The 21,915-nt window shown below is 42.4% G+C and overlaps 1 protein-coding gene across 1 annotated transcript; it reads right to left on the bottom strand.

The window, feature by feature from the left end:
• Positions 1-1,640: 1,640 nt before the first annotated feature.
• Positions 1,641-21,353, bottom strand: DAD1 (defender against cell death 1). The gene is made up of 3 exons (XM_065871614.1): positions 21,043-21,353; positions 11,696-11,870; positions 1,641-1,881 (listed from the first exon to the last, which is right to left on the bottom strand). The coding sequence occupies exons 1-2, from the start codon at positions 21,251-21,253 to the stop codon at positions 11,740-11,742; spliced, it is 342 nt and encodes a 113-aa protein (XP_065727686.1). The 5' UTR covers positions 21,254-21,353; the 3' UTR covers positions 1,641-1,881; positions 11,696-11,739.
• Between the last annotated feature and the right edge of the window lie 562 nt (positions 21,354-21,915).

Below are 21,915 nucleotides of genomic sequence, written 5' to 3'. Positions count from 1 at the left end.
TCACTTTGTCCCAGCTTACCCTTCCCCCTCCCCGTATCGAGTCCATTCTCTAGTAGGTCTGCGTCTTTATTCCTGTCTTGCCCCTAGCTTCTTCATGACTTTTTTTGTTTTCTTTTTTTTTAGATTCCATATATATGTGTTAGCAAACGGTATTTGTTTTTCTCTTTCTGACTTACTTCACTCTGTATGAGACTCTAGGTCCATCCACCTCGCTACAAATAACTCAATTTCGTTTCTTTTTATGGCTGAGAAAATGGGTACGTAAAAGTTTTAAAGAATATTCAATTACTCAGTCATAGTTTAGTGAACTAGCATCCCTCCGAATGGCAAACCATGGCCCAAGCACCAACAGCTTGCTTTTGTGAATAAAGTTTTACTGGAACTCTGCCAGGCCGTTCATTTAAGAAAAAGCTTGCCGACTCCTAATCTAGAGCTATTCACAAACTTTCGTGTATATCAGAGTTACATGGAGAGCTAAGAAACACAGAGGCCCAAGTTCATTACCAAGTTCCCAGGTAATTGTGAGATACACCAAAATTTGAGAACCTCTGCTCTGGATGGGTGCTTCTCAAACTTTAATATGAACGTGAATCACCTGCTGACCACGTTAAAACAAAGATTCCGCTTCAGGAGGGTCGGGGGTCAGCTTGAGGGTCTCTTTTTCAAATAAGCTCCTAGGTTATGTCAATACTGCTGGTCAACAGGCTACGTTCTGCATAGCAAGAGCCCAGAGCAGCACTTCTCCAATTTGGCCGCTCGTTAGAATCTCCCGGGTAGTGGTACAAAGTGCAGCTGCCACCCCCAGAGATTTGTATTTAATTGGTCTGGGGTGTGCCCTGGGCATTGAGATTTCGTTTTTAAGTTCCCCAAGTGATTCTAATGTGCAGCCAAGCTGGGAAACCTCTAGGGCACAACTCACCATCTCAGCAGTCAGCTAAATTTAAATAGTGGGATCCTCAACATAGCTTATTTCCTGTCTATAGCACCCAAGATGGAAATAGGGCTGCTACCACGATACATATAAATATGTCTAGACTTCAGCCAGCAGACCTATTGCTCCACCCAAGTGTGTCATGGACTCTGACCTTGAGCAAGTTACAAATCGGAGCTTCAATTTCTTCATCTATCTAATGCGGATTGGAACCCCTGAGATAATGGTAAGAACAAAATGAGAGAACATTTGTGAAGGTGGTTTGGAAAGTAGTGTCTCCTATAAATAAGCATATATACAAATCCCACTTTTGGCACTCTTCTTACCGGTCTAAGAGATACATATTTCCCTTTTCACCACTAAATCACGTTGAAACAGATATAAATGGGGAAGCACACACTTTTCTCACAAAGTGCTTAATGATGCAGTTCCAGGAAGCATTGTGTCATAAGAGCGGAACCACCGGCAACAATTGAAGGATTAGTAAGGGATTACCAGCTCCAGGGAAAAGACAAAGGACTGTGGTTTCCCAGGGTTGTCAGCCCTGCCTTTTGTCATTAACTTCAAATACACTTAATGAAAACACGGAGGTAGATTCACAGTTACAAGTTATCAGCTCCTAAAGAGCTCTGCACACAGGATTGAAGGGAAAAAAAGACTTTCATACCAATAAAGAAGAAAAACAAAAAACAGAGCCAGAGGCAGAGGAAGGAGTGGCATGGAGCTTTTTAATTTGGAAGGCAAAAAGGTTACACTTCATGGAAGGCAGAGGCTATGCTAATAAATGCTCATTACAAAGTTGTTCTGACAGGGAAACCTGGGAACTCTCTGGGCTCTCCAACCGCATCCCAAATCAGTCGGTAGCAAGCATAAATCTGAAGGAAATCCGTGTGTCCAGCAAAGTGCCATCTCAAGAGCTCTTCTTATCCAGGGGAAACCAAAGAGTGAACCTTTAAGAAAGAAGCAGAAAGGTAAGAAGAGATACTCAAGGTTTCTAAAAATGTTTTGTGATATGCTACAGACAGGGTCTCGAATTCTCCTATCTAAATTCTAAACCCGTAAAGACAAAGGTAGTTATGGGGTTCCCAAATTCTGGACAGTATTTAAGCCAGGTTAGAACAACCAGAATAAAGCGAATTTTTTCACTGAACATTTTATAGAGGGATCCATAGAAATTAATGCTCAAATCTGAATTCCAAGCACACGAAGGCATAAGTGACTCGGAACTGTAGCCGTGGGTTCTAACGCCACCTCTGCAATTAATTAGCTGTACGACTTTACATAAGTCACTCTGACCTCTCTGATCCACAAACCCTCTTTGTGGTGAGAGGATTGCAACTTAGCCTAAAGAGCTTTTCTGGATTTAGAAAGCTTACAAAGCACTAACTTCCAGTTTGGGGGGTGGGGTAGGGGGAGGGGAAGAAGGAAGAAGGAAGAATTCGAAAGAAAGCAGAGAAAGACTCCCAATCTCAGATTTAACGAAGGACCAAAACAGGAGAAATAATTTTGTTTTCATTTAACAGTAAGATTATTTTTGGCAAGAAGGAGGTGGAGAGTAACCCCATGAGAAGAGGCCACACAGCTGCCAGAGTCAGATGCTACTGACTGTAAGCTGTGAGGTGGAGCCCAGCCCTGCCCTGTAAACACAGACTTCCCTTCTCACACCTCTAGGAGGGCTGCCCACCTAGAGCAGCTCCAACACGGTGTGGCCAGGTGACCCCTTGGCCCTAGGGGCCCCAATGTCCCCAGCCACAAGCAGCCCATTTTCCTGCAGTGTGCCATAAAAATATTGTCATCTTCTATGTGTGAAGATGAGAAAGGTTGGGAAACACTATGTTTCAGAAGAGCTGGGCTACACCAGTAGGTGAAAGGGCACCACCTTATTTTGTGCATTGGTTCAGGTGACCTGGAGATTCTAGCATCAGAGTTTAGAGGAAAGATCTTAGACTTCTAGGCAGATTGCTTTTATTCCACTAACAATGAAAGAGAAATGCTACATAATTGCAGAACATTCCTGCATCAGTGGAATTATGAGAAATATGTAAAACAAAGAGCAAAAACAGGGAGCAAAAGTGATCACAGTGCCAAATAAGAACAAACAGACCTATTAAAACTAACCTATTCACTCCATCAAATGTCTTAAGCAAACTCTCTGACAACAGACTATGAACTAATACAACACAACAGTTCTAACGGCCAAGGTGAGAGAGGAATAGAGCACAGGGCCACTTCAGTGAAGAGCCTGACACAATGAGAATTATAAAAGAAATCCTCATTCAGTACAAAAGTCAAGTTTTGAGATCCTATGACAATAAAACATCTTAATCTAAGACACTGGGATTGGTCCAACTAAAAGGCAAAAAATGACTCATGAGAGTAAATCTCTTTGACAATGGTTTTCAGAAAATTCCTATTTACATAGATCTGCTCCTTTCTTTTAAGGCAAAAATATATCTACCAGACAGTACTCTAAAAGCAGAGGTTCTAGGAGTCTTTGAAATATTAGCTCAACAAAATTGGACTATTCACCAGCTCAGAAGAATGATTTCAACTGTTAAGCAGGGGATAAAGGTTTCAGGAAACTGACAAATAAAATTTCCTCCCCTGATATCAAGACATGCAAAGTGGAAGACACCTACTGAGAAGAGTTAGCATGACTTCTTCAGTCTATTCACACAAGCAGGAAAGACAGCACCATTCGATCAGCCTGTTCTCATCATCTTAAGAGAAAGCAAGGCACAACACAGAGGACTGTTAAAAAGAATTACTCTCTGTAGAGACACAAAAGATGATGCCAGACAGGGTCATTTCTGTTTGGAATCTGCTTCCCCAGCACCATCTCTATTCAGACGCCAGCACTGAGCAGATATGCTCAAATACTGATTTTCCTTCAAATCCATCTCATCCTAGATCCTGGTCACCCAATTAAAACTGAAATTAGAGAAAATGTGAATCAAAGACCATTCTGCAGAAACTCTAGGTTCAGAGCTCAATGTGAATCACTACAATTTCAGAAGGCACGGATCTGAAAATGAAAGGAGCTGTAGAGATCAGCTCGTCCAATCCTCTCAGTCTTACAGATGAGGAAACCGTCACCTGAGAGTTTGACAGATTTGTCCAGAGCTGTGCTGTCCAATACCACGCCACAGGTGACTATTTAAGCTGAGTTAAAATTAAATAAAATGAAAAATTCAGTGCCTCACTTAGCCACATTTCAAATGTTCAATAACTACACGTGGCTAGTAGCTACCGTATTTGGCAGTGCAGACTTAGATTAGCACAATGCAAAGTTCTACTGGACAGCACCGGCCCAGGGTCACCCTCTCTGGAATAAGTCGGGTCTCCTGATCTGCATTCTCCTCCACTTCTTCCAGATCATACTAAAGATGACCAACTTTGCAGAAACATTTTAGATAGCCTGTCTTCATCCTTTCTTATCAACCTCTCCTAAGTTTTTCCCATTTAAAAAAGAGAAGCAAGCTTAATACTGTTAATGGAAACCTTCTAATAAAATGTATTCATCATCCAAAAGTCTTTGAACATAATAGAGAGGAAAGAATATAAAAGTGTGAAGTTAAAGTATCTGTTATCGAGTTCCCACTCAGTCACTTATTAGTTCCAGGCCCTGGACAAGTCAACTTAAATTTCACCAAGCTTTAATCACCTCATGTACAGAACGGGAACACTACTATTTGTCTACCTCCATCACAGGGTGGGCCATGAGGATGACGTGGGTTGATGTGTGTAAAGTGTATGTGGGGACTTCCCTGGTGGTACAGTGGTTAAGAATCTGCCTGCCAATGCAGGGGACACGGGTTCAAGCCCTGGTCCGGGAAGATCCCACATGCCGCCGAGCAACTAAGCACGTGCACCCCAAGTACCAAGCCTGCATTCTAGAGCCCGCGAGCCACAGCTACTGAAGCCCATGCACCGCAACGAAGAGTAGCCCCTGCTCGCCACAACTGGAGAAAGCGTGTGCACAGCAATGAAAACCCAACGCAGCCATAAATAAATAAATAAATAATTTTTTTTTTTTAAAGTGCATGTGGAGTGTGAGTCCTGCAAGCCTGGTTATGTGATAACTGTAAAACATTTGATAAATGTTGTCTAATTTTGTAAAAGGCCTTATACAAACACCATGCATTTTGTTACAGACAATCGCACTTCTGATGGATGATGAAAACCTGGTAATATGGATAAAAAGCAACAATTGAAGGTAAAAAGCAAGAAGAAGAAAAAAAGCAAAGCTCAACTGAGGATCGACGCAAACAGCATTATCCTCCTCAAACACAATGGGACTATCATGAATACTATTAATCAGAGGCTTTAACAGCTGCAAGAGACTCTAATGACCATCCAGGCCAATCCCCTCCCTATGCACATAGGGAAATTAGGGCTCAACGACAAGCTTATTTCTCCATTCAACTAGTTAACAACACAGCAAAGTCTACAACACAGGTCTTCCGACTTCTAGCCTCACACTCGTGCCCCACTCCACTGTCCCTCGTGTGAATTGTTCCCTCGGCATCTTTCTTCCCCAGCGCTTTCCTTGTGTCTTAGCACGAGCTATTTTACACAGCATTTTGTTGCAGCTGAAAATGATTTATTCGTTCATACACTCATTCAACAAACATGCATTGTGACCGTTAGCCCTGTGCTAAGCTCTGAGGTCCCCACCCTCTGGGAATTTAACAGTCCAGTGGGAGAGACAGGAAAATGAATGGTTTCATAACCATGTGGTAAGTGCAGCGTTAGGGGCATGCACAGTGGACCATGAGGGCCCCAAGAAGAGGGTCTTATGCAACCTGGGGGCAGGATGACTTGCAGTCGGAATCATCTGAGCTGCAAGGCTAGAGAAACTAAGGCAGGGAATGAACTTCATAAATACAAATCTATGGGAATTCCCTGGCGGTCCAGTGGTTAGGACTCAGCACTTTCACTGCCGGGGCCCGGGTTCCATCCCTGGTCAGGGAACTAGGAACCCGCAAAACGCAAAGCTTGGCCAAATTTTTTAAAAAAACACAAATCTACTTGATATTCTCTTTTATTCTTTTTCTCTCTTTTTTTTTTTTTGGTAGTTTTAAATGAACCAAATACCAAATAGAGCACAATCACCAATTCAAGAATCATCAATTATGTGGGTTTTTTGTAAATAAAATAAGCAGTTCAAGGTTTTAAGAATAAGTAAAGAATCTCACCCTCCAACCAGGAAAAAAGAGGGGGTTGAGAAAAGATTATGCCAACTCAAAATACTTTCTACAAATTTAGAGTAGTTCCCTTTTTGAGAACTTATCTGGTGGCTAAACCTAATTCAATATAAGGTGAAATGTCACAGAGAAAATGAAATGGAAACTAACCCCCCCACCCAAAAAAATTAAAGATGACTGCCAGCAGGAGGTCATGCTGAGAGCAAAAACAGGTCTACAAGAAACCGGAAAGGGAGCTCTCAAACTGACAGATCAGAAAAGGAAATAAAAGGTCAATCTCTGGGTCACCGTGCACTTGGTCTTCCCTAGGTGACAAAGGTTGCATGCTCTTTTGTGCCTAACACCGCCCACCTCTGGCCAGAATGTAAAGCAAGGCCCACCCAACACCTAGGCCCGCTTGGACCTCTGCTGCCCTCCTGTGACTGGAAAGAAACTTGGTTTTATCACAAAGGTATCTGTGGTTTCTTCCCCCAAACTCAGCTTCTCTTGGGCTTTGTAGTACCTTCTCTCAGCAATGAAACGTACAAGCCACTGGGAGGCAGTAGCGCCTAAGAAATAACATTTAGATCCCCTTCCAGAGGTAACTTTCTATATTACTACAGTACTTTACTGATGAATTCAAAAAGCCAACTGGCGACTGCTTGTTTGTAAATAGTACTGTTTGTCAGTTATATTCTGCCCAGCCCTGTAGCGCCCTCGCTCCAGCCGGGATTAAACTCTACGAATTTTTAAAGACCTGTGGGAGAACAGCCTCCACCATAAAAACAAAGCAACACTAACAAGGTTTCAGCACAACCTGGTGGCAAACAATCACCCTCAGGCTAAGCATACTTCCAAGCTCAAGTCTGCCCCTTGTCGAAGCCCTGTTCACTTCTCCCTCTGATCCAGGGCCCAGTCAACAGGAACTTTCCTTCCCAAGCTGTGACCCAATGTAGCTAAGTCCCTCTTTTCTTCATTTCCCTTCAGAACACCTGAGATAGGCTGACATTTTCTGAAAAGAATTTCACAAGGAGACATGGAAAAACAAAACAGGAAATATTTACAGATAGTATGTAAATCTTTAAATATTCAAACCTACTGAACTTCTATATAATGCATTCATTCAAAATAGATTACTGCCACCTAAGTGCCAAACACTGATCATCACTTTAGGTGTGCATGGATTCTCCCAACTCAGAAGCTCACTAGGAGCATTTTTCACTTTTGCATTTTCATTTTTTTTTTAATAAATTTTAGTTTTGACTGCGTTAGGTCTTTGGTGCGCACAGGTTTTCTTTAATTGCGGCAAGCAGGGGCTACTCTTCGTTGCAGTGCGTGGGCTTCTCGTTGCGGTGGCTTCTCTTGTTGCAGAGCACCGGCTCTAGGTGGAAGGGCTTCAGTAGCTGTGGCTCACGGGCTCTAGAGCACAGGCTCAGTACTTGTGGTGCACGGGCTTAGTTGCTCCGTGGCATGTGGGATCTTCCTGGACCAGGGCTCGAACCCATGTCCCCTGCCTTGGCAGGCAGATTCTTAACCACTGCGCCACCAGGGAAGTCCTGCATTTTCTTTTTTTTTTTGAATTTTATTTTATTGTTTTTATACAGCAGGTTCTTATTAGTTATCTATTTGCATTTTCATTTTTATGATAATCTAAAAAACATTGTAAGTCTATTCTTTTCTCTTTTTTATTATTTTATTTATTTATTATTTTTGCCATTTTGGGTCTTCGTTACTACACATGAGCTTTCTCTAGTTGCGGCGAGCAGGGGCTACTCTTCGTTGCAGTGCGCGGGCTTCTCATTGTGGTGGCTTCTCTTGCTACGGAGCACAGGCTCTAGGCGTGCGGGCTTCAGTAGTTGTGGTGCACGGGCTTCAGTAGTTGTGGCTCGCAGGCTCTAGAGCGCGGGCTCAGTAGTTGTGGTGCACGGGCTTAGCTGCTCCTCGGCATGTGGCATCTTCCTGGACCAGGGCTCAAACCAGTGTCCCCTGCATTGGCAGGCAGACTCTTAACCACTGCACCACCGGGAAAACCCCTAAGAGTCTATTCTTGACCACTGGCATAGCCACTTATACCAGTGCTGCCAACTGAACAGCTAACTTTTACCACAGGTTTCTCACGCTGCCATCTCTGGACATATTTTCAGGAGGCCGCAAAAGTCTGAAGTTTGGAAAAGGCTGTGTTAACAGATGTAGGTTTTACAACAGTCCTAGCTGAACAAAACTGCTATGAAGACGGTCAAGTCTTACAGCAGAGGGAAGGAATGGGGACTGGAGGGATTCAAAGGAACTTCAGCTCAATCTACAATGCTTAATTTGTTCAAAACCTGTTCATTCCAGGTGGTGGATACACGGCGGTGTTTGTTATATTCTTCTCTGTACTTTTCTGTGTTTTTTAAATTGTCATACAAGCAAAGAAAGTTAAGTAATAAAGGAAAGGACGGTAATAAAAATAACTGTGGTAACTTTTTTTTTTTTTTTTGATGTGGACCATTTTTAAAGTCTTTACTGAATTTGTTACAATATTGTTTCTGTTTTACGTTTTGGTTCTTTGGCTGCGAGGCATGTGGGATCCTAGCTCCCTGACCAGGGATCGAACCAGCACCCCCTGCAGTGGAAGGCAAAGCCCTAACCACTGCACTGCCAGGGAAGTCCCTGTGGTAACTTTTTAAACACATTTCTTTAACTCTGCAATTGTCAAATACTTTATAATAAGCAACTTTAAGCAAAAATAGATATTAAAAAAATTTTTTGACATCAGACTGGATTATTAGACTTAAAAGATTTCCAGCAAGGTTCTTTGAACCTCAGTTTCTCATCTGTAAGTGGAATTACCAAGCCTATCCTCATAAGGTTGTTTCGAAAATAAAATAAGACTTAAAGCCTGGCCCACGCGAGCACTCACTATCTGTTAACTTCCTTAGTTCTCCTGGAATAAATTTCTTTAACTCAGTGCCATTTTCTTTTGATGTGCTTTTTCATAGTAGCTGCTGGTTTTAAACGTCACCCCCAAATTCACACAAGAGCAGTAAGCTATAGATGTTTATTCTTTTTATACCCAACTCTCAACATACTTGTCAAATATGGAGAATATTCAGTCTGTTTTGTTCTACCTTCTGAGTTGATATAAATATTGAAAACTCACTCGAAAACCATTTTAAAAGTGTTTTAGCACACTGCACATAGAACTAAGTTAGAAGCACAGAAAAAGGGCCAATAAATGTATGTTTGAAAATTCAGGGCAGGACAGTACAGTATACGTCAAACTGTGATCATTTCACAAATGATCTCTGTGAAAAAACCCCTGGGGAGTCCCCGACAGAAGGATTTCACTACGAATATACTCTCTATAGAATGATTTAACACTGCAATCTGGGATTGGAAGATTGTGCTATACCTTGGGCCCATAATTCCCAGCTGAACAGGTGGCCCTAGAACGTTAATAGGGTCTGCAGTACGCAGTTTCTGCTGAGCTTGCTTTTTTGTCTCTGTTTTTGTCTCTGATTTTGAAATACTAGCCTCTCTGCTGCAGAGTCCTCCTCCAGGCACGACAGCCCTAGGAAATTATTTTTCATGATCTGGTATCTCCCTGATCCTAGAGAACAAACATCCTTGAACGGCTTGCTCTGTCCCCTTGTTAAAGCATATGTGACTCATCTAGAAAAAGTAACTAGAAATTTAGAGTAGGGCAATCAGAAGACTTATGACCTTTCCAGCAAGGTTACTATCAGAGCCCAAGGGTTACTCAGGATGTTCGCAGGTCAGTGCTGGTCAGTGAACTCTCCAGCTGTACTCAAGAAGCTGTCATTGGTCAGGCGCCCTGTCTGCGGCCTCTGCTCCCAGATGGCATGGCGGCCCAGTTCTCCGGACCGCCACAGCACTTTGTTCAGGTCTTTAGTGTGGCTCTAACTGCTATGTTTACATGCCCTTTTCCCCTTCTAGACTGTTCACTGCTTGAAGGCAGCCACATTTTACTTTTCTTTGTGTTCCCAGGATCAAGGCATTGACTAGCACATGGGGGAACAACTCAAGTCCTGATTGGGTCTCCAAAAAGTTCAACTGTATTAAGATAGTAGAAAGAAGTGGTTCACAGTCTCTTTCACTGATATAAACCACCTGTGTCAACTTACCACTGCCAAAAATGAAACCTTACCTGAGCTAACAGTACTGCTTTTGAGACAATATCTATGGAAAGGATTTATGTAATATATTAAGTAACTGCTAGAAACTGAAGTAAAGTCCTTGTCACATTATTGCATTCACTTTGTCCATGGTTGCTCTAACTCTTATGTTAGATTTCTGATTAGTACAAAAATGATAGCTTTCCAAGTTGTGATAGAAAGAGGTTGGTCCTGGGATATCGTTCCCCCAAAGAGGGTCAGTTTCCTAAGGTTCTCGTTTCTCTACCCCAGTAATAGCAACATTTAATTTTGTAGGAGAAAGGCAAAGAATAGAGTGCATTCATTCATCGGGAGCAACACGGGCGGGATACTGAAAGAGCACTAGGCCAAGAGCACCATTGGACTAAAGCACTACGCTGCTTCCACTTAGCTATGTGGCCAGGGAAAGCCATTGGATTGTTCTGGACCTCTGTTTTCTCATATATAAAATAAGTTTTAAGATAGAGTCAAGGGACTTCCCTGGCGGTCCAGTGGGTAAGACTCCACACTTCCAAGGCAGGGGACATGGGTTCCATCCTTGGTCAGGGAACTAGGATCCCACATGCCGTGCAGCACGTCCAAAAAAAAAAAAAAAATTATATATATATACACAGAGAGAGAGAGAGAGAGGGAGAGGGAGAGAGAGAGTCAAGTACTTCTCAGAGCTTTTAGGATTCTGCTTAGGAAGGAAGGATGGAGGGGAGAGCATACCACACATGGAGAGCACAAGCAAAGAGGGCTTTTCAACTTCTGTGAATCAGAACAACTCGGCTCCACTGCTGAGATTCCATATCAGTTTACTTAAAAAAAAAAAAAAAAAAAAAAGAGCTCTATTGCTAAAAAAAGAAAACTGGCAAATGACCACATGGCACCTCATCCTATATGTTAAAGTGTTCTCCCAAGCTAATCCAATTTTCCCATTAATTTTTAACTTAGCACATATATAAGCAAGCAGCCATCGTCATTCATTCGGCATACGCTGGATGTCTATCAGGTGTAAGCACTATACTAGGTACTACTACAGGGACAACGGCCCAGCATTTGAACTCATCTGAGATTAAAATCGGAAAAAAAATTATAGAGCAAATCTAAAAGCAAAACCTACAACTTATGTCTCTTCCAAGATCTCAGAGTTATTTTCATGGAGTTATTGGTGCAGAAATTAATGTATTAGCTACAAGCAAACTCTCATTTTCTGTTATCTTAATGATTTGCAGAACAGTGAGAAGAGAAGGCAACGACCAAGAGCAGCAGCACTGATGAATCACGGTATTAACACATACTTTGCAGACCACTATGGAAAACTCTGCAAACATCTTATCAACAGTATGGGAACTCTGACAACCATGATCAAAACCAGCCCCTCCGATTTCTGTTTCTAAAACCAACACTATGTGACAAGCACTAAGATCATCACTTACATTCTTCCAGTCTCCTACGCCTCAATTAAGTAAATGGTAATGATTCAGCCAACGAAGTTCATGACAACAAGGTGCAGGATGGTGCTGGCAAAGAGAAAATCAGCAAAGGCTCGCTCCGGGGAGATGCCTTGGAAATCCGCTTTGTTTTGTGGGTTGATCTGTATTCTCAGACAAACTGTACAAGAATAAAAACACAAAAGTGATTATCGAGAAGTATGAAACAAGTATGACTAATGCACACACACATACCCTCTGACCCAACAATTCTGTTCCAGCAGAAATGACACATAAGTCCATCAAAAGGCACGTACAGGAATGATACCCATGGTGGCCCCCAACTGGAAGCAATCTAATGTCTATCACCAGTAAAATGGGGAGAATTCCCTGGTGTCCAGTCGTTAGGACTCAGCGCTTTCACTGACAGGGGCCCGGGTTCAATCCCTGGTTGGGGAACTGAGATCCCACAAGCCAAAAAAAAAAACAACAACAGTAAAATGGGTAAATTATGGCATATGCATACAACAGAATACCATATAGCAATGAAAAAGAACTTCACAACATGGATGAATTCAGCAAATATCACGATGAGCAACACAATCCAGATGCCAAAAAATACATGCTTTATGATTCTACTTATATAAAGCTTAAAATTGGCCAAAACCAATCTACAGTAATACAAATCAGGACAGTGGTTTTTTTTATCGTTCACAGGAGATGACTTGGAAGGCAGGAAGAGAGGCCTCTAGGGTACTGATAATGTTCTATATCCTAATCTGGTGGTGGCTAAAAGGGTGAATTTAAAAGTTCTTCAAGTTGTACACAAATTTTATGCTGTTAATTGTTTAAGGGAACAATACAACTTCTCAGAGTTAGGCTAAAAACCAAAGCCTTACCGAGAAAAAAAAAAGATATTGATATAAAACCAAAAAATCTTTAGAACTCTCTTATCGCCTGAATTAAGTTTATAATTATACCTAGATCAGGATGCAGTTGAGGCAGTAACAAAGGGGCTAGACTGAATGACCAAAAGTTATAAAACTGTGAATTATTTCCAATAGAATGTGTATATTAGACAGCAGAGATGCTTATCCATGAGGACCTCACAATTGTAGATAATCTTTGATCTCAAAGTTCTAGAAGCTGCTTGTCTCAAAAAAGGCAAGAGATCTAAGTTACATGACTTTGACAGAGAACTCTCCACTACCACACTCTGTACCGTTGAAGATTCCAACCTGACACCATAGCCACAGTCACCATTTGACATGAAAAGAAAGCTCTAGGAATACACTTTTCCAAAATATCTTTATACCTGTGATAAATGATTACACTACTTAACCCAAATTTGCTTCAGGCTAGCATCCATTCCATCACTAACCAAGAAAAGGCAACAGACTGATATCTAACCCAAAGGTCAGAGAACTACCAGACTGGGCTTCCCGGGTGGCACAGTGGTTAAGAATCCGCCTGCCAATGCAGGGGACATGGGTTCAAGCCCTGGTCCGGGAAGATCCCACATGTCGTGGAGCAACTAAGCTCGTGCACCACAACTACTGAGCCTGTGCTCTAGAACCTGCAAGCCACAACTACTGAGCCCGCATGCTACAACTACTGAAGCCCGTGCACCTAAAGCCCGTGCTCTGCAACAAGAGAAGCCACCGCAATGAGAAGCCCATGCACCACAATGAAGAGTAGCCCCTGCTCACCACAACTAGAGAAAGCCCGCACACAACAACGAAAAACCAATGCTGCCAAAAATAAATAAATAAATAAATAAATTTTAAAAAAAGACTACTTCTCCAGAGTCCATCGCCATGGCAACAGAGTCTTCATTATGCTTAAACATGCAAACACTGTGGAAAAACCCCGGATCTTTTCAGGCACCTGAACCCTTCAAAATATGAAGGACACTGCTGAAGCAAGGGCGACCAGTTAAAATCCCACTGTGGTGAGTATAGCTTGGTTCACCCATTTGGGAGAGCAATGGCAACATCTATTATATTTTAAATGTCTTTTGAGTAAAGAATTTATCTTAGAGAACAAAGGCATTCTAACAGCATGTTTGTAAAGTTGAAAAAAAAAAAGTGAAAACATTCCAAATGACATCAAGGGGATTACTTAAGTAAATTACACTACAGACATGCAATAAAATCCCATGCAATTATTCAAAAGAATGAGATTAATTTGCTAGACGTTGACAGTAAAGACGTCTAAGATATATTAAGTGAAAAAAAGCCAAAAATATTATTCCCTTTCAGATTTCTCTTAAGCTGCATACACACACACACACACACACACACACACACACACACACACACACACACACTATTTTCTCATTTATTTTAGTTGGAATCTAGGAAAATATCTGAAGAGACACCAAACACGATTAACAGGGGCTATTGGGGTGGAAGATGGGAGTAGAGTGGTGCTTCGAGAAATATGAGGGGACAAAAGGAAAGAGAAGCTCCCCATTAAGGTACACAAAGAAATGAATTGATGTGTTATCATTATCATAATCATAGTAACCCAAGTTGCTTCAATGACAACATAAGAATCAGAATCGCACAGAGTTGCAAAGGACCCTGAAGGTCCTAAAGACCAACACCCCATCTAATGCACAAAATACCCAAGAGGTGGTGGATATGGGCATGCCAGGGGAGGCTGCATGAATCAGCTGGGAATAGTTCCAAAGTATACTCACCATATCCACAATCTGGTAAGTCATTCCCAGGTGCAGAACTACAAACCATCCAGAGCCTGTGTTACTGACAGAGGCAGCAAATCCCTCAGATGCAGGGATATGCCGCCTCTATCAGTAACACACGCTCTGGACGGTTTGTAATTCTCAAAAAAGGCAAAGAACACCTGTTCAAAAAGCTCCTCCACAAAAGATCCTTCAGTCCTTCCTGAGCACTTCCAAAGATGGAAATGTACTACCTCCTAAGGCAGCTTGCTCCATTTTAGCAGTTCTAATTTATCTCCTTAAATAGTCACTTAGTCAGCAAAATATTTACTGAGCATCTACTATGCGCCATGCACTGTCCCAGGTGCTAGGACTATGGCACAGAACAAGACAGACAAGAGTCTGGCTCCCAGGGAACTTACACTCTAATGGAGAGAAACATAATAAATGAGAAAACAACTAAACAAGGAAATATGAGGTAGTGATATGTGCTATGAAGCAAAGCAAGGCCATAAAAGAGTGACTGGGAAGCTATTTCTTATTTGGTGGTCACAGAAGGCTTCTCTAAGAAGGTGCTATTTAAGACCAAAATTTGAAAGACAGGAGCCAACCATGCAAAGATCTAGGGGCAGAGCATTCCAGATAGCAAGAATCTTGGTCAGACTGACCAGAATGTAGGGATCAAGGGCAAGAGGGAGACAAGGGCCAAATCAGTGGGGCTTTGTAAGCTTCAGTAAAGAGTCTGGATGTAGTTCTAAGTACAATGGAGCAATATTTCAAAGTTTTGAGCAGATGAATAAAATAATCTGATCTAAAATTTTTAAGGATGGTAGAACTGCAATGCGGAGAATGGTGTGCAAAGTTCAAGAAGCCGAAGAGTCATGCAGGAGCCAAAGAGCTCAGGTAATGGTAGTCAAAAGGGACAGAAGTCAAGAGATACAGGCTGTATTTTGGGGAAGACAGGGCTTGCTGATGTAATGGATGTGGGAGATAAGAGAAATCAAGGAATCAAGAAAACCTTCTAGGGAATTCCCTGCTAGCCCAGTGGTTAGGACTCTGAGCTTTCACTGCCGAGGGCCCAGGTTCAATTCAATCCCTGGTCGGGGAACTAGGATCCCACGGGCCGAGCAGCCAAAAAAAAAAAAAAAAACCTTCTAAATTTGTGGTTTCAACAACTTAACCAAAGTTGACACCATGTACTGACCAGCAAAGAGGCAGATGGCTAGGCCGGAAGGTTCAATCTGGAGTTGTGTGTTAGACATCAAGTGAAGATGTCAAGTAGGCAACTGGACTTACTAATTTGGAATTCAGGGAATAGGTCAAAACTGAAAATATAAATGTGGTAGTTGTAGTTATATAGACATTATTTAAATTCACCTATGGGAAAGAAATACAGAGAAGAGGTCTAGAACCATGCCCTCAGACCAAAAAGCACCTAGCACAAACCGTAGGAAGGAAAAACCAATGAGGTGAGAAGGAACAAGCAGGAGAGTGTAGCGCTGCAAAAGCTTTGAGAAGAAAGTACTTCACTCACTCAGAAGGAAGCAGCCAACTATGTTAAGTGCTAAATGTTGCTGAGCATTCAGGCAAGGTGAGGTACATGGCCATTAGATCTGGCAAGATGGCAAGAGCAGTTTCACTGTAGTGGTGAGGACAGACCACCAAGAGTAGGTTAAGGAATGAATGGACAGTGAGAAAGCAGAAACAGCAACTAGACAACTATTCTTTCAAGGAATTCTGTGATGATGGAGCAGAAAGGCATGGAATAGTAGCTGAAGGGGTATCTAAAGTCAAATTAATTTTTTTAATTGGACGATATTAGAGCATGTATGTATGATGGGAATGATCCACTAGAGAGAAATTAATGATGCAGAATGGAGGGATGATTACAGAAGCTGAGTCCCTGAGTGAGCAAGAGAAGGCTGGATCCTCTGCACAAGTGAAGAAACTGACCTCTGATAGGAAAGAGATATATCCACCACCATTACAGGAAATAAGTCAGAGTAGGGGGTCCATGTGTAGGTGGGTTGCTATGATTCCTTGGTAGGAAGATGAAAGGATTTCTTTTTTAGCAAAAAAAAAAATAAAGCAAGATCATCAACTGAGAATAAAGGAAAAGAGAAAATATAGATGAAAGTGAAGAGAGAAAATATGAAGCATATTTTGGAAAAGCAAACATATCAGGGAAGTATTATAGGACCACTGGGCAGGGTTGAGTGCCTACTTGTGTTCCTATTCTCACCAATACTTCTCCATCACAGCACTATATCCAGGTTTACTTGTCAGCATCTCCCACTAGATTATAAACTCTGTGGGAGTAGAGGTCATGTCTGCGTGTTCCACAGTTAAATCCTCAGTACCCTGGCAGGGAACCTGGCACATAATAGCTCAATATTCCTTAACTTATTACAGGCATGCTCACAATGTAACATACAGTGTTAAGCACTGAGGATGCAGAGATGAAAAGAGCACTGCACCACTACAGTGTAGTGAAATAGGAATACAGGAGAAAGACCTAAATCTGAAGAGCCAGGGAAGGGTTCAAACGGAAGCAGCACTTGAGCTGAGATGGCTGAGAAGTGAAGGAATTTTCTGGGCAGTCAAACAAAGGTAAAATAGCTTAAGACATCTCAGCATGTTCAGGGAATAATAAGTTAACTCAATAATGCTGGAATATAAAGTACAGAGGAGGTGGAGACGAGATGAAGTTGGAGATGTGGCCAGGACCGGATTATCAAAGACCCTCTATGCCATTAAAATTTTTTTTAATTTCTCTTTGGGTACAGACAAATTTTATGTGGGGAGTAGCACAATCAGATTTGCAAGTCAAATCAAGCCTGCAAACATAGTGGAAGATGGACTGGAGGGAGATCAATAAGGAAGATTACAGTAGCCCAGATAAGAGATATTGGGAGCCTGAGTGACAAAGGATGAAGAGGTAGCAATGGATATGAAAGAGGTTTAGAAACAGGACTGTCAGGCATAAGGCTGGCAAACTTCCAATCTCCTGGATAAGTTATGGGCCCACAAATCTAATAGATAATTTCCAAAAAATGCTGGACCCCAGTCCACACAGCCCAAGATCTCCCGTGAGATAGAAAACACTCTGAATTAGGCCTCCTTGCCTTTCAGATTCAAACTGGTTTTGGATTTGTAAACTAGGGGGAACAAAACTACTTTTTTTAATCTGTAAATATTTCATATAGATTAGAAAACAGAATAGACCAAAGTTGTGAAATGACTTAAAAACTGATTTCAAGATCAAAGATTTATTTTAAGGACAGTCTTATTGTTTTCCACTCATCCCTCCAAAATAGCACTTTAAATGAGCAAAAAGAGGGATTTCAGTTAGGTAAAAAAGGAAACCAGAAGGGCTGCCAACACTGACACACTACTCTGAAAAAGGGACAGATGTCCTCCTCTAGAGAGATCTAACCACAAGATAAACAGTCAGCTGCTGAGGATGTTTGAAATCTGTCTGAAAGAAGAAAAATATTTTATCTCTGAAGTCCTTTCAAAGCCTACTACACTTTAAACTGTTGATCCAAAAAAAAAAAAAAAAAAAAGATTTCTCAATGGCAATTTTCTACCTCTGTCTCCTTGAAACTATGGTTAAGGTTCCTGGTCATGAGGAACAGAAAAAAACAGGCCATTTTCATCAGGCCCAAATAACACCAGGCTTTTTAAAAAATGTGATAGTATCCTACATCGGTTTAAAATGTACTAATCAATTTCCAAAGAACATATGCTACATAACACATGCAGAAGGAATGGAAGAGAACAGACTGCCAAAAAAGAAATTAAGGGAACCAGGCTAAAGAACTTTTCCCTCCAATTCATCCTACACATTAACACCAATTTTAAGTCACTCCTTTACTTAAATCTAAAACATTTTTTTAGACGTTTTTAATCCGGGGCTTCCCTGGTGGCGCAGTGGTTGAGAATCTGCCTGCCAATGCAGGGGACACGGGTTTGAGCCCTGGTCTGGGAAATCCCACATGCCACGGAGCAACTAGCCCCATGAGCCACAATTACTGAGCCTGCGCGTCTGGAGCCTGTGCTCTGCAACAAGAGAGGCCATGACAGTGAGAGGCCCACGCACTGCCATGAGTGGCCCCCACTTGCCACAACTAGAGAAAGCCCTCGCACAGAAATGAAGACCCAACACAGCCATAAATAAATAAATAAATAATATTTTTAAAAAAAACTTTTTTTAATCCTTAGATGCATTCCTATTACCTACAGGATAAAATTCCTTGGCCTGGCACTCAAAGCTCTAGCATCCAGCACTACCTAATCCTTCAAGGTAATCGCCTACAATTCCCTTTCTCAGCCAAACTGGCCTCCTCCGTTCTCTTCCAATAGGAAACACAACTCGGGGAAGTTAGAAACCTCAGCACTATAAATAAGTACAAGCCTTCCCTTCCCAACAACCAGAACAAAGGATAAACTCCAAATTTAAAATTTCCCATTAAAACCAGTATCCAGGGCTTCCCTGGTGGCACAGTGGTTAAGAATCCACCTGCCAATGCAGGGGACACAGGTTCAAGCCCTGGTCCAGGAAGATCCCACATGCCGCGGAGCAACTAGGCCCACGTGCCACGACTACCGAGAGAGAGCCTGTGTGCCACAACTACTAACACCCATATACCTAGAGCCCATGCTCCGCAACAAGAGAAGCCACCCCAATGAGAAGCCCACACACTGCAACAAAGACCCAACACAGCCAAAACATTTTTTAAAAAACAGTATCCAGTTGAGGATCTGAGCTAACAAATGGCAGCAGTGGCTTCAGTAAGGTCAAGTCTGTCAAAAGAAATGCAAACGATACCCTTCCTGAGCAACTCTGAATTGTCTTGAATCCCTTCTTTTCCTGAAGCAACTTTCATTTCCCTGGCCCAGTTACCAATTATCCAACACCTACGGACACCAGAATCCCCCAAAAGGACCTCACTATTAAAGTGCCCTTTCACTAGGCATTCTCTTCAATGACAGGCCATCAACTTCTCATTGAGGAGGAGGGTAGGGGGTCTGCCAATTCAACTTTAGCTACAACAGCCTCAAAAAAAAAAAAGACTTGGCACTGGAAAAATTATCTGCTCAAAAAATCTTCTGACTTTTATCACACCAATCATCTGCAACTCCAGTCCACAACCACTCTCCTTGCAAACCACGCTTCCACGTAGCCCTGAGAAGTCATTCTTAACCCTAGAAGCTTATGAAGCCAGGGTGACTTCAGCACAAAGAAGCCTTTTTTTTTTTTAAATCACCTTTTAGGCCCTGCCCTATTCCTACTCTTTCCAGACCTGGAAAACAAAATCAGACATTCTCAAGATTCCTTCTCCTGGCAGTCCCATGGCAGTCCCATGGTTAAGATGCTGTGCTTCCAATGCAGGAGGCATGGGTTCAATCCCTGGTCGGGGAACTAAGATCCCACATGCCACGTGGGGGCCAAAGAAATAATAAATAAATAAATAAAATTAAAAGATTCCTTCTCCTGTCTGGCTAATAAAATTCTTAGTCATGAACAGTATTTTAGGGGAGGAAGGAGGAGTCTAGAGCAAAGAGGGTAGTATATCTGATGATGGTAACATATAAACTCCTGTAGACCAGGATGCTGCTACAGAGAACCAGGTCTTGGTCATCTAAGCCAAAATTCAAAGATGTACAGGCTAACTCTGCAACTCCAGGCCAGGCTTACTGAACTAGTCCTTAAGTCCTTAGACTTATCTTAACTTGAGAAACAGAGTAGAAGGTAGAGTATCTCTGGCATGAGTCTGAACTAGCAATTTGAATGTGTAATAAGCATTCTATAGGTTTCTAACTTTAAGCTGTAATTAAGACTCCACTGTAAATGAAGTCTCCAGACGCTGTATTTTGTCTATGCCCCAGTTACACTGTAAACTCGTTGAGGACAAGAAACATATACCAGGTGTATCACCAAAGCTTTTACCATACCTTGTATGAGATTCAAAATACAATTTACAATGTGACTGTTGATGATCACACGTGGAAAAAAAAAATGAATTTTGGCATGTTTTCCAAGTCATGCAGCAGGTGATACCATGACTGGAAAAGTTCATGTGGTAGCCACCTATAAAATGTACTGGCCAACAATCCCTGGGCCAAGCCTGGACTCAGTATTCAGTGAATCCCTGTTGAGCAAGAAAGGTCAGATTTTGGCAAAAATATATGGGGACAGTCAGCTCTCATTAAATATAGCAGTCTACAAGGTATCAAATTTGCTGGGAATCAGAATAATAGAGCTAAAGTAGACCTATGTGAGTGAAAACTGAGTTCAGGATAGTGAAATGACAGCTTCAGAGTTGGCTTTTCCATTTTATAAGTTTACCAACTTCAAAGTTGTGTTAAAGCTAAGTGAAAGTTGGGAGTTTTCCATGGACCAATATGAAGTGAAGTGGATCACCAGATTGAACAGCAACATGAAGGTGTTTCCAGATTTAATCCCAGCTCCTCGGCGGCTCTTTGGTATTAGGCACGACAACCTGAATGTGCCTCAATTTCCCCATTCACAAAAAGGGCAACGCAGGTTCCTCTCTCAACTTCACGAGGCGGTGGTCTCATATAGAGACGAGTACTGTGGGAATAAAAGCACGCATCAAAGTAACACATTATAACTAATATCACTTATAGAATCGTTCATTACCCGCTAGGATAAAACTCCCCACACAGGAGATGAAGCCCGAGAGGAAAGAGTTGAAGGGGAAGGTCCCCACGAGGAGACAATAACCGAATTGCAGCGCCCCGGTCAGCAGTATATACAGGAGGTACGCGTCCAACAACTTCAGACGCTGAGGAGTGGAGCTCAAGTACTCTTCTAAGAACCGCGAGATGACCGACAACACCGACGCCGACATGACTACACGCTCGATATTCCGGCCGGCGTACCCCAAACTCCTAGCGGACCCGACGACCACACCGGATGTAGTGTCGGCGCATGCGCACCGCTTGTAGCCCAGCTCCCGCCCTCCCCAATTTGCTACGTTGCGCAGGCGTATAGGCCGGCCAAGGCACGAAACAAGTAATGCGCAGACGCAGAATATAACTACAGAATGAGAACTACAGCCAGAGAAAGCTAATGCGCCTGCGCAACGGATCTCTCCGTGAGCTGGAGACGTGTATCTTTTTGTGCTATTTCCGCCGTCTTGTTGGTGACGCCCACAGTTGCTCCAGCAACAAGCTAGTGTGGGAGGGAGAGGGGAAGAGGTTTTTCAGCGGACAGCGGTTCTCTTTGGTCCACCAGCGTCCTCAAAGATGAACTATTTGGATCTGCTTTAAGGCAATGTCTGACTTTTCCCGGTTCAGTACCCGCTCGGTCCTAATTCTGTTGAGGGCGCTAACTGCAGATGCCTGTCCCAGATCATTAGAGCAAGTCAAGTTGCCCGGCAGTGAGAACCACGGCGGCCGGTCACTGAGCAGGCATCAGTTTAGACTTGGTTATTGGAGGAGGGAAGTACGGAGCGGGGTTGGGGAGCTCGACCTCTACCCGGGCCTGAACTCGATTTGCGATCTGGTCCTT

The sequence above is a fragment of the Phocoena phocoena genome, chromosome 2 (genome assembly GCF_963924675.1).
Source record: "Phocoena phocoena chromosome 2, mPhoPho1.1, whole genome shotgun sequence".
Classification (NCBI taxonomy): Eukaryota; Metazoa; Chordata; class Mammalia; order Artiodactyla; family Phocoenidae; genus Phocoena; species Phocoena phocoena.
Note: the sequence above shows the minus strand (reverse complement) of the source record. Positions and strands in the feature narration are given on the sequence as shown.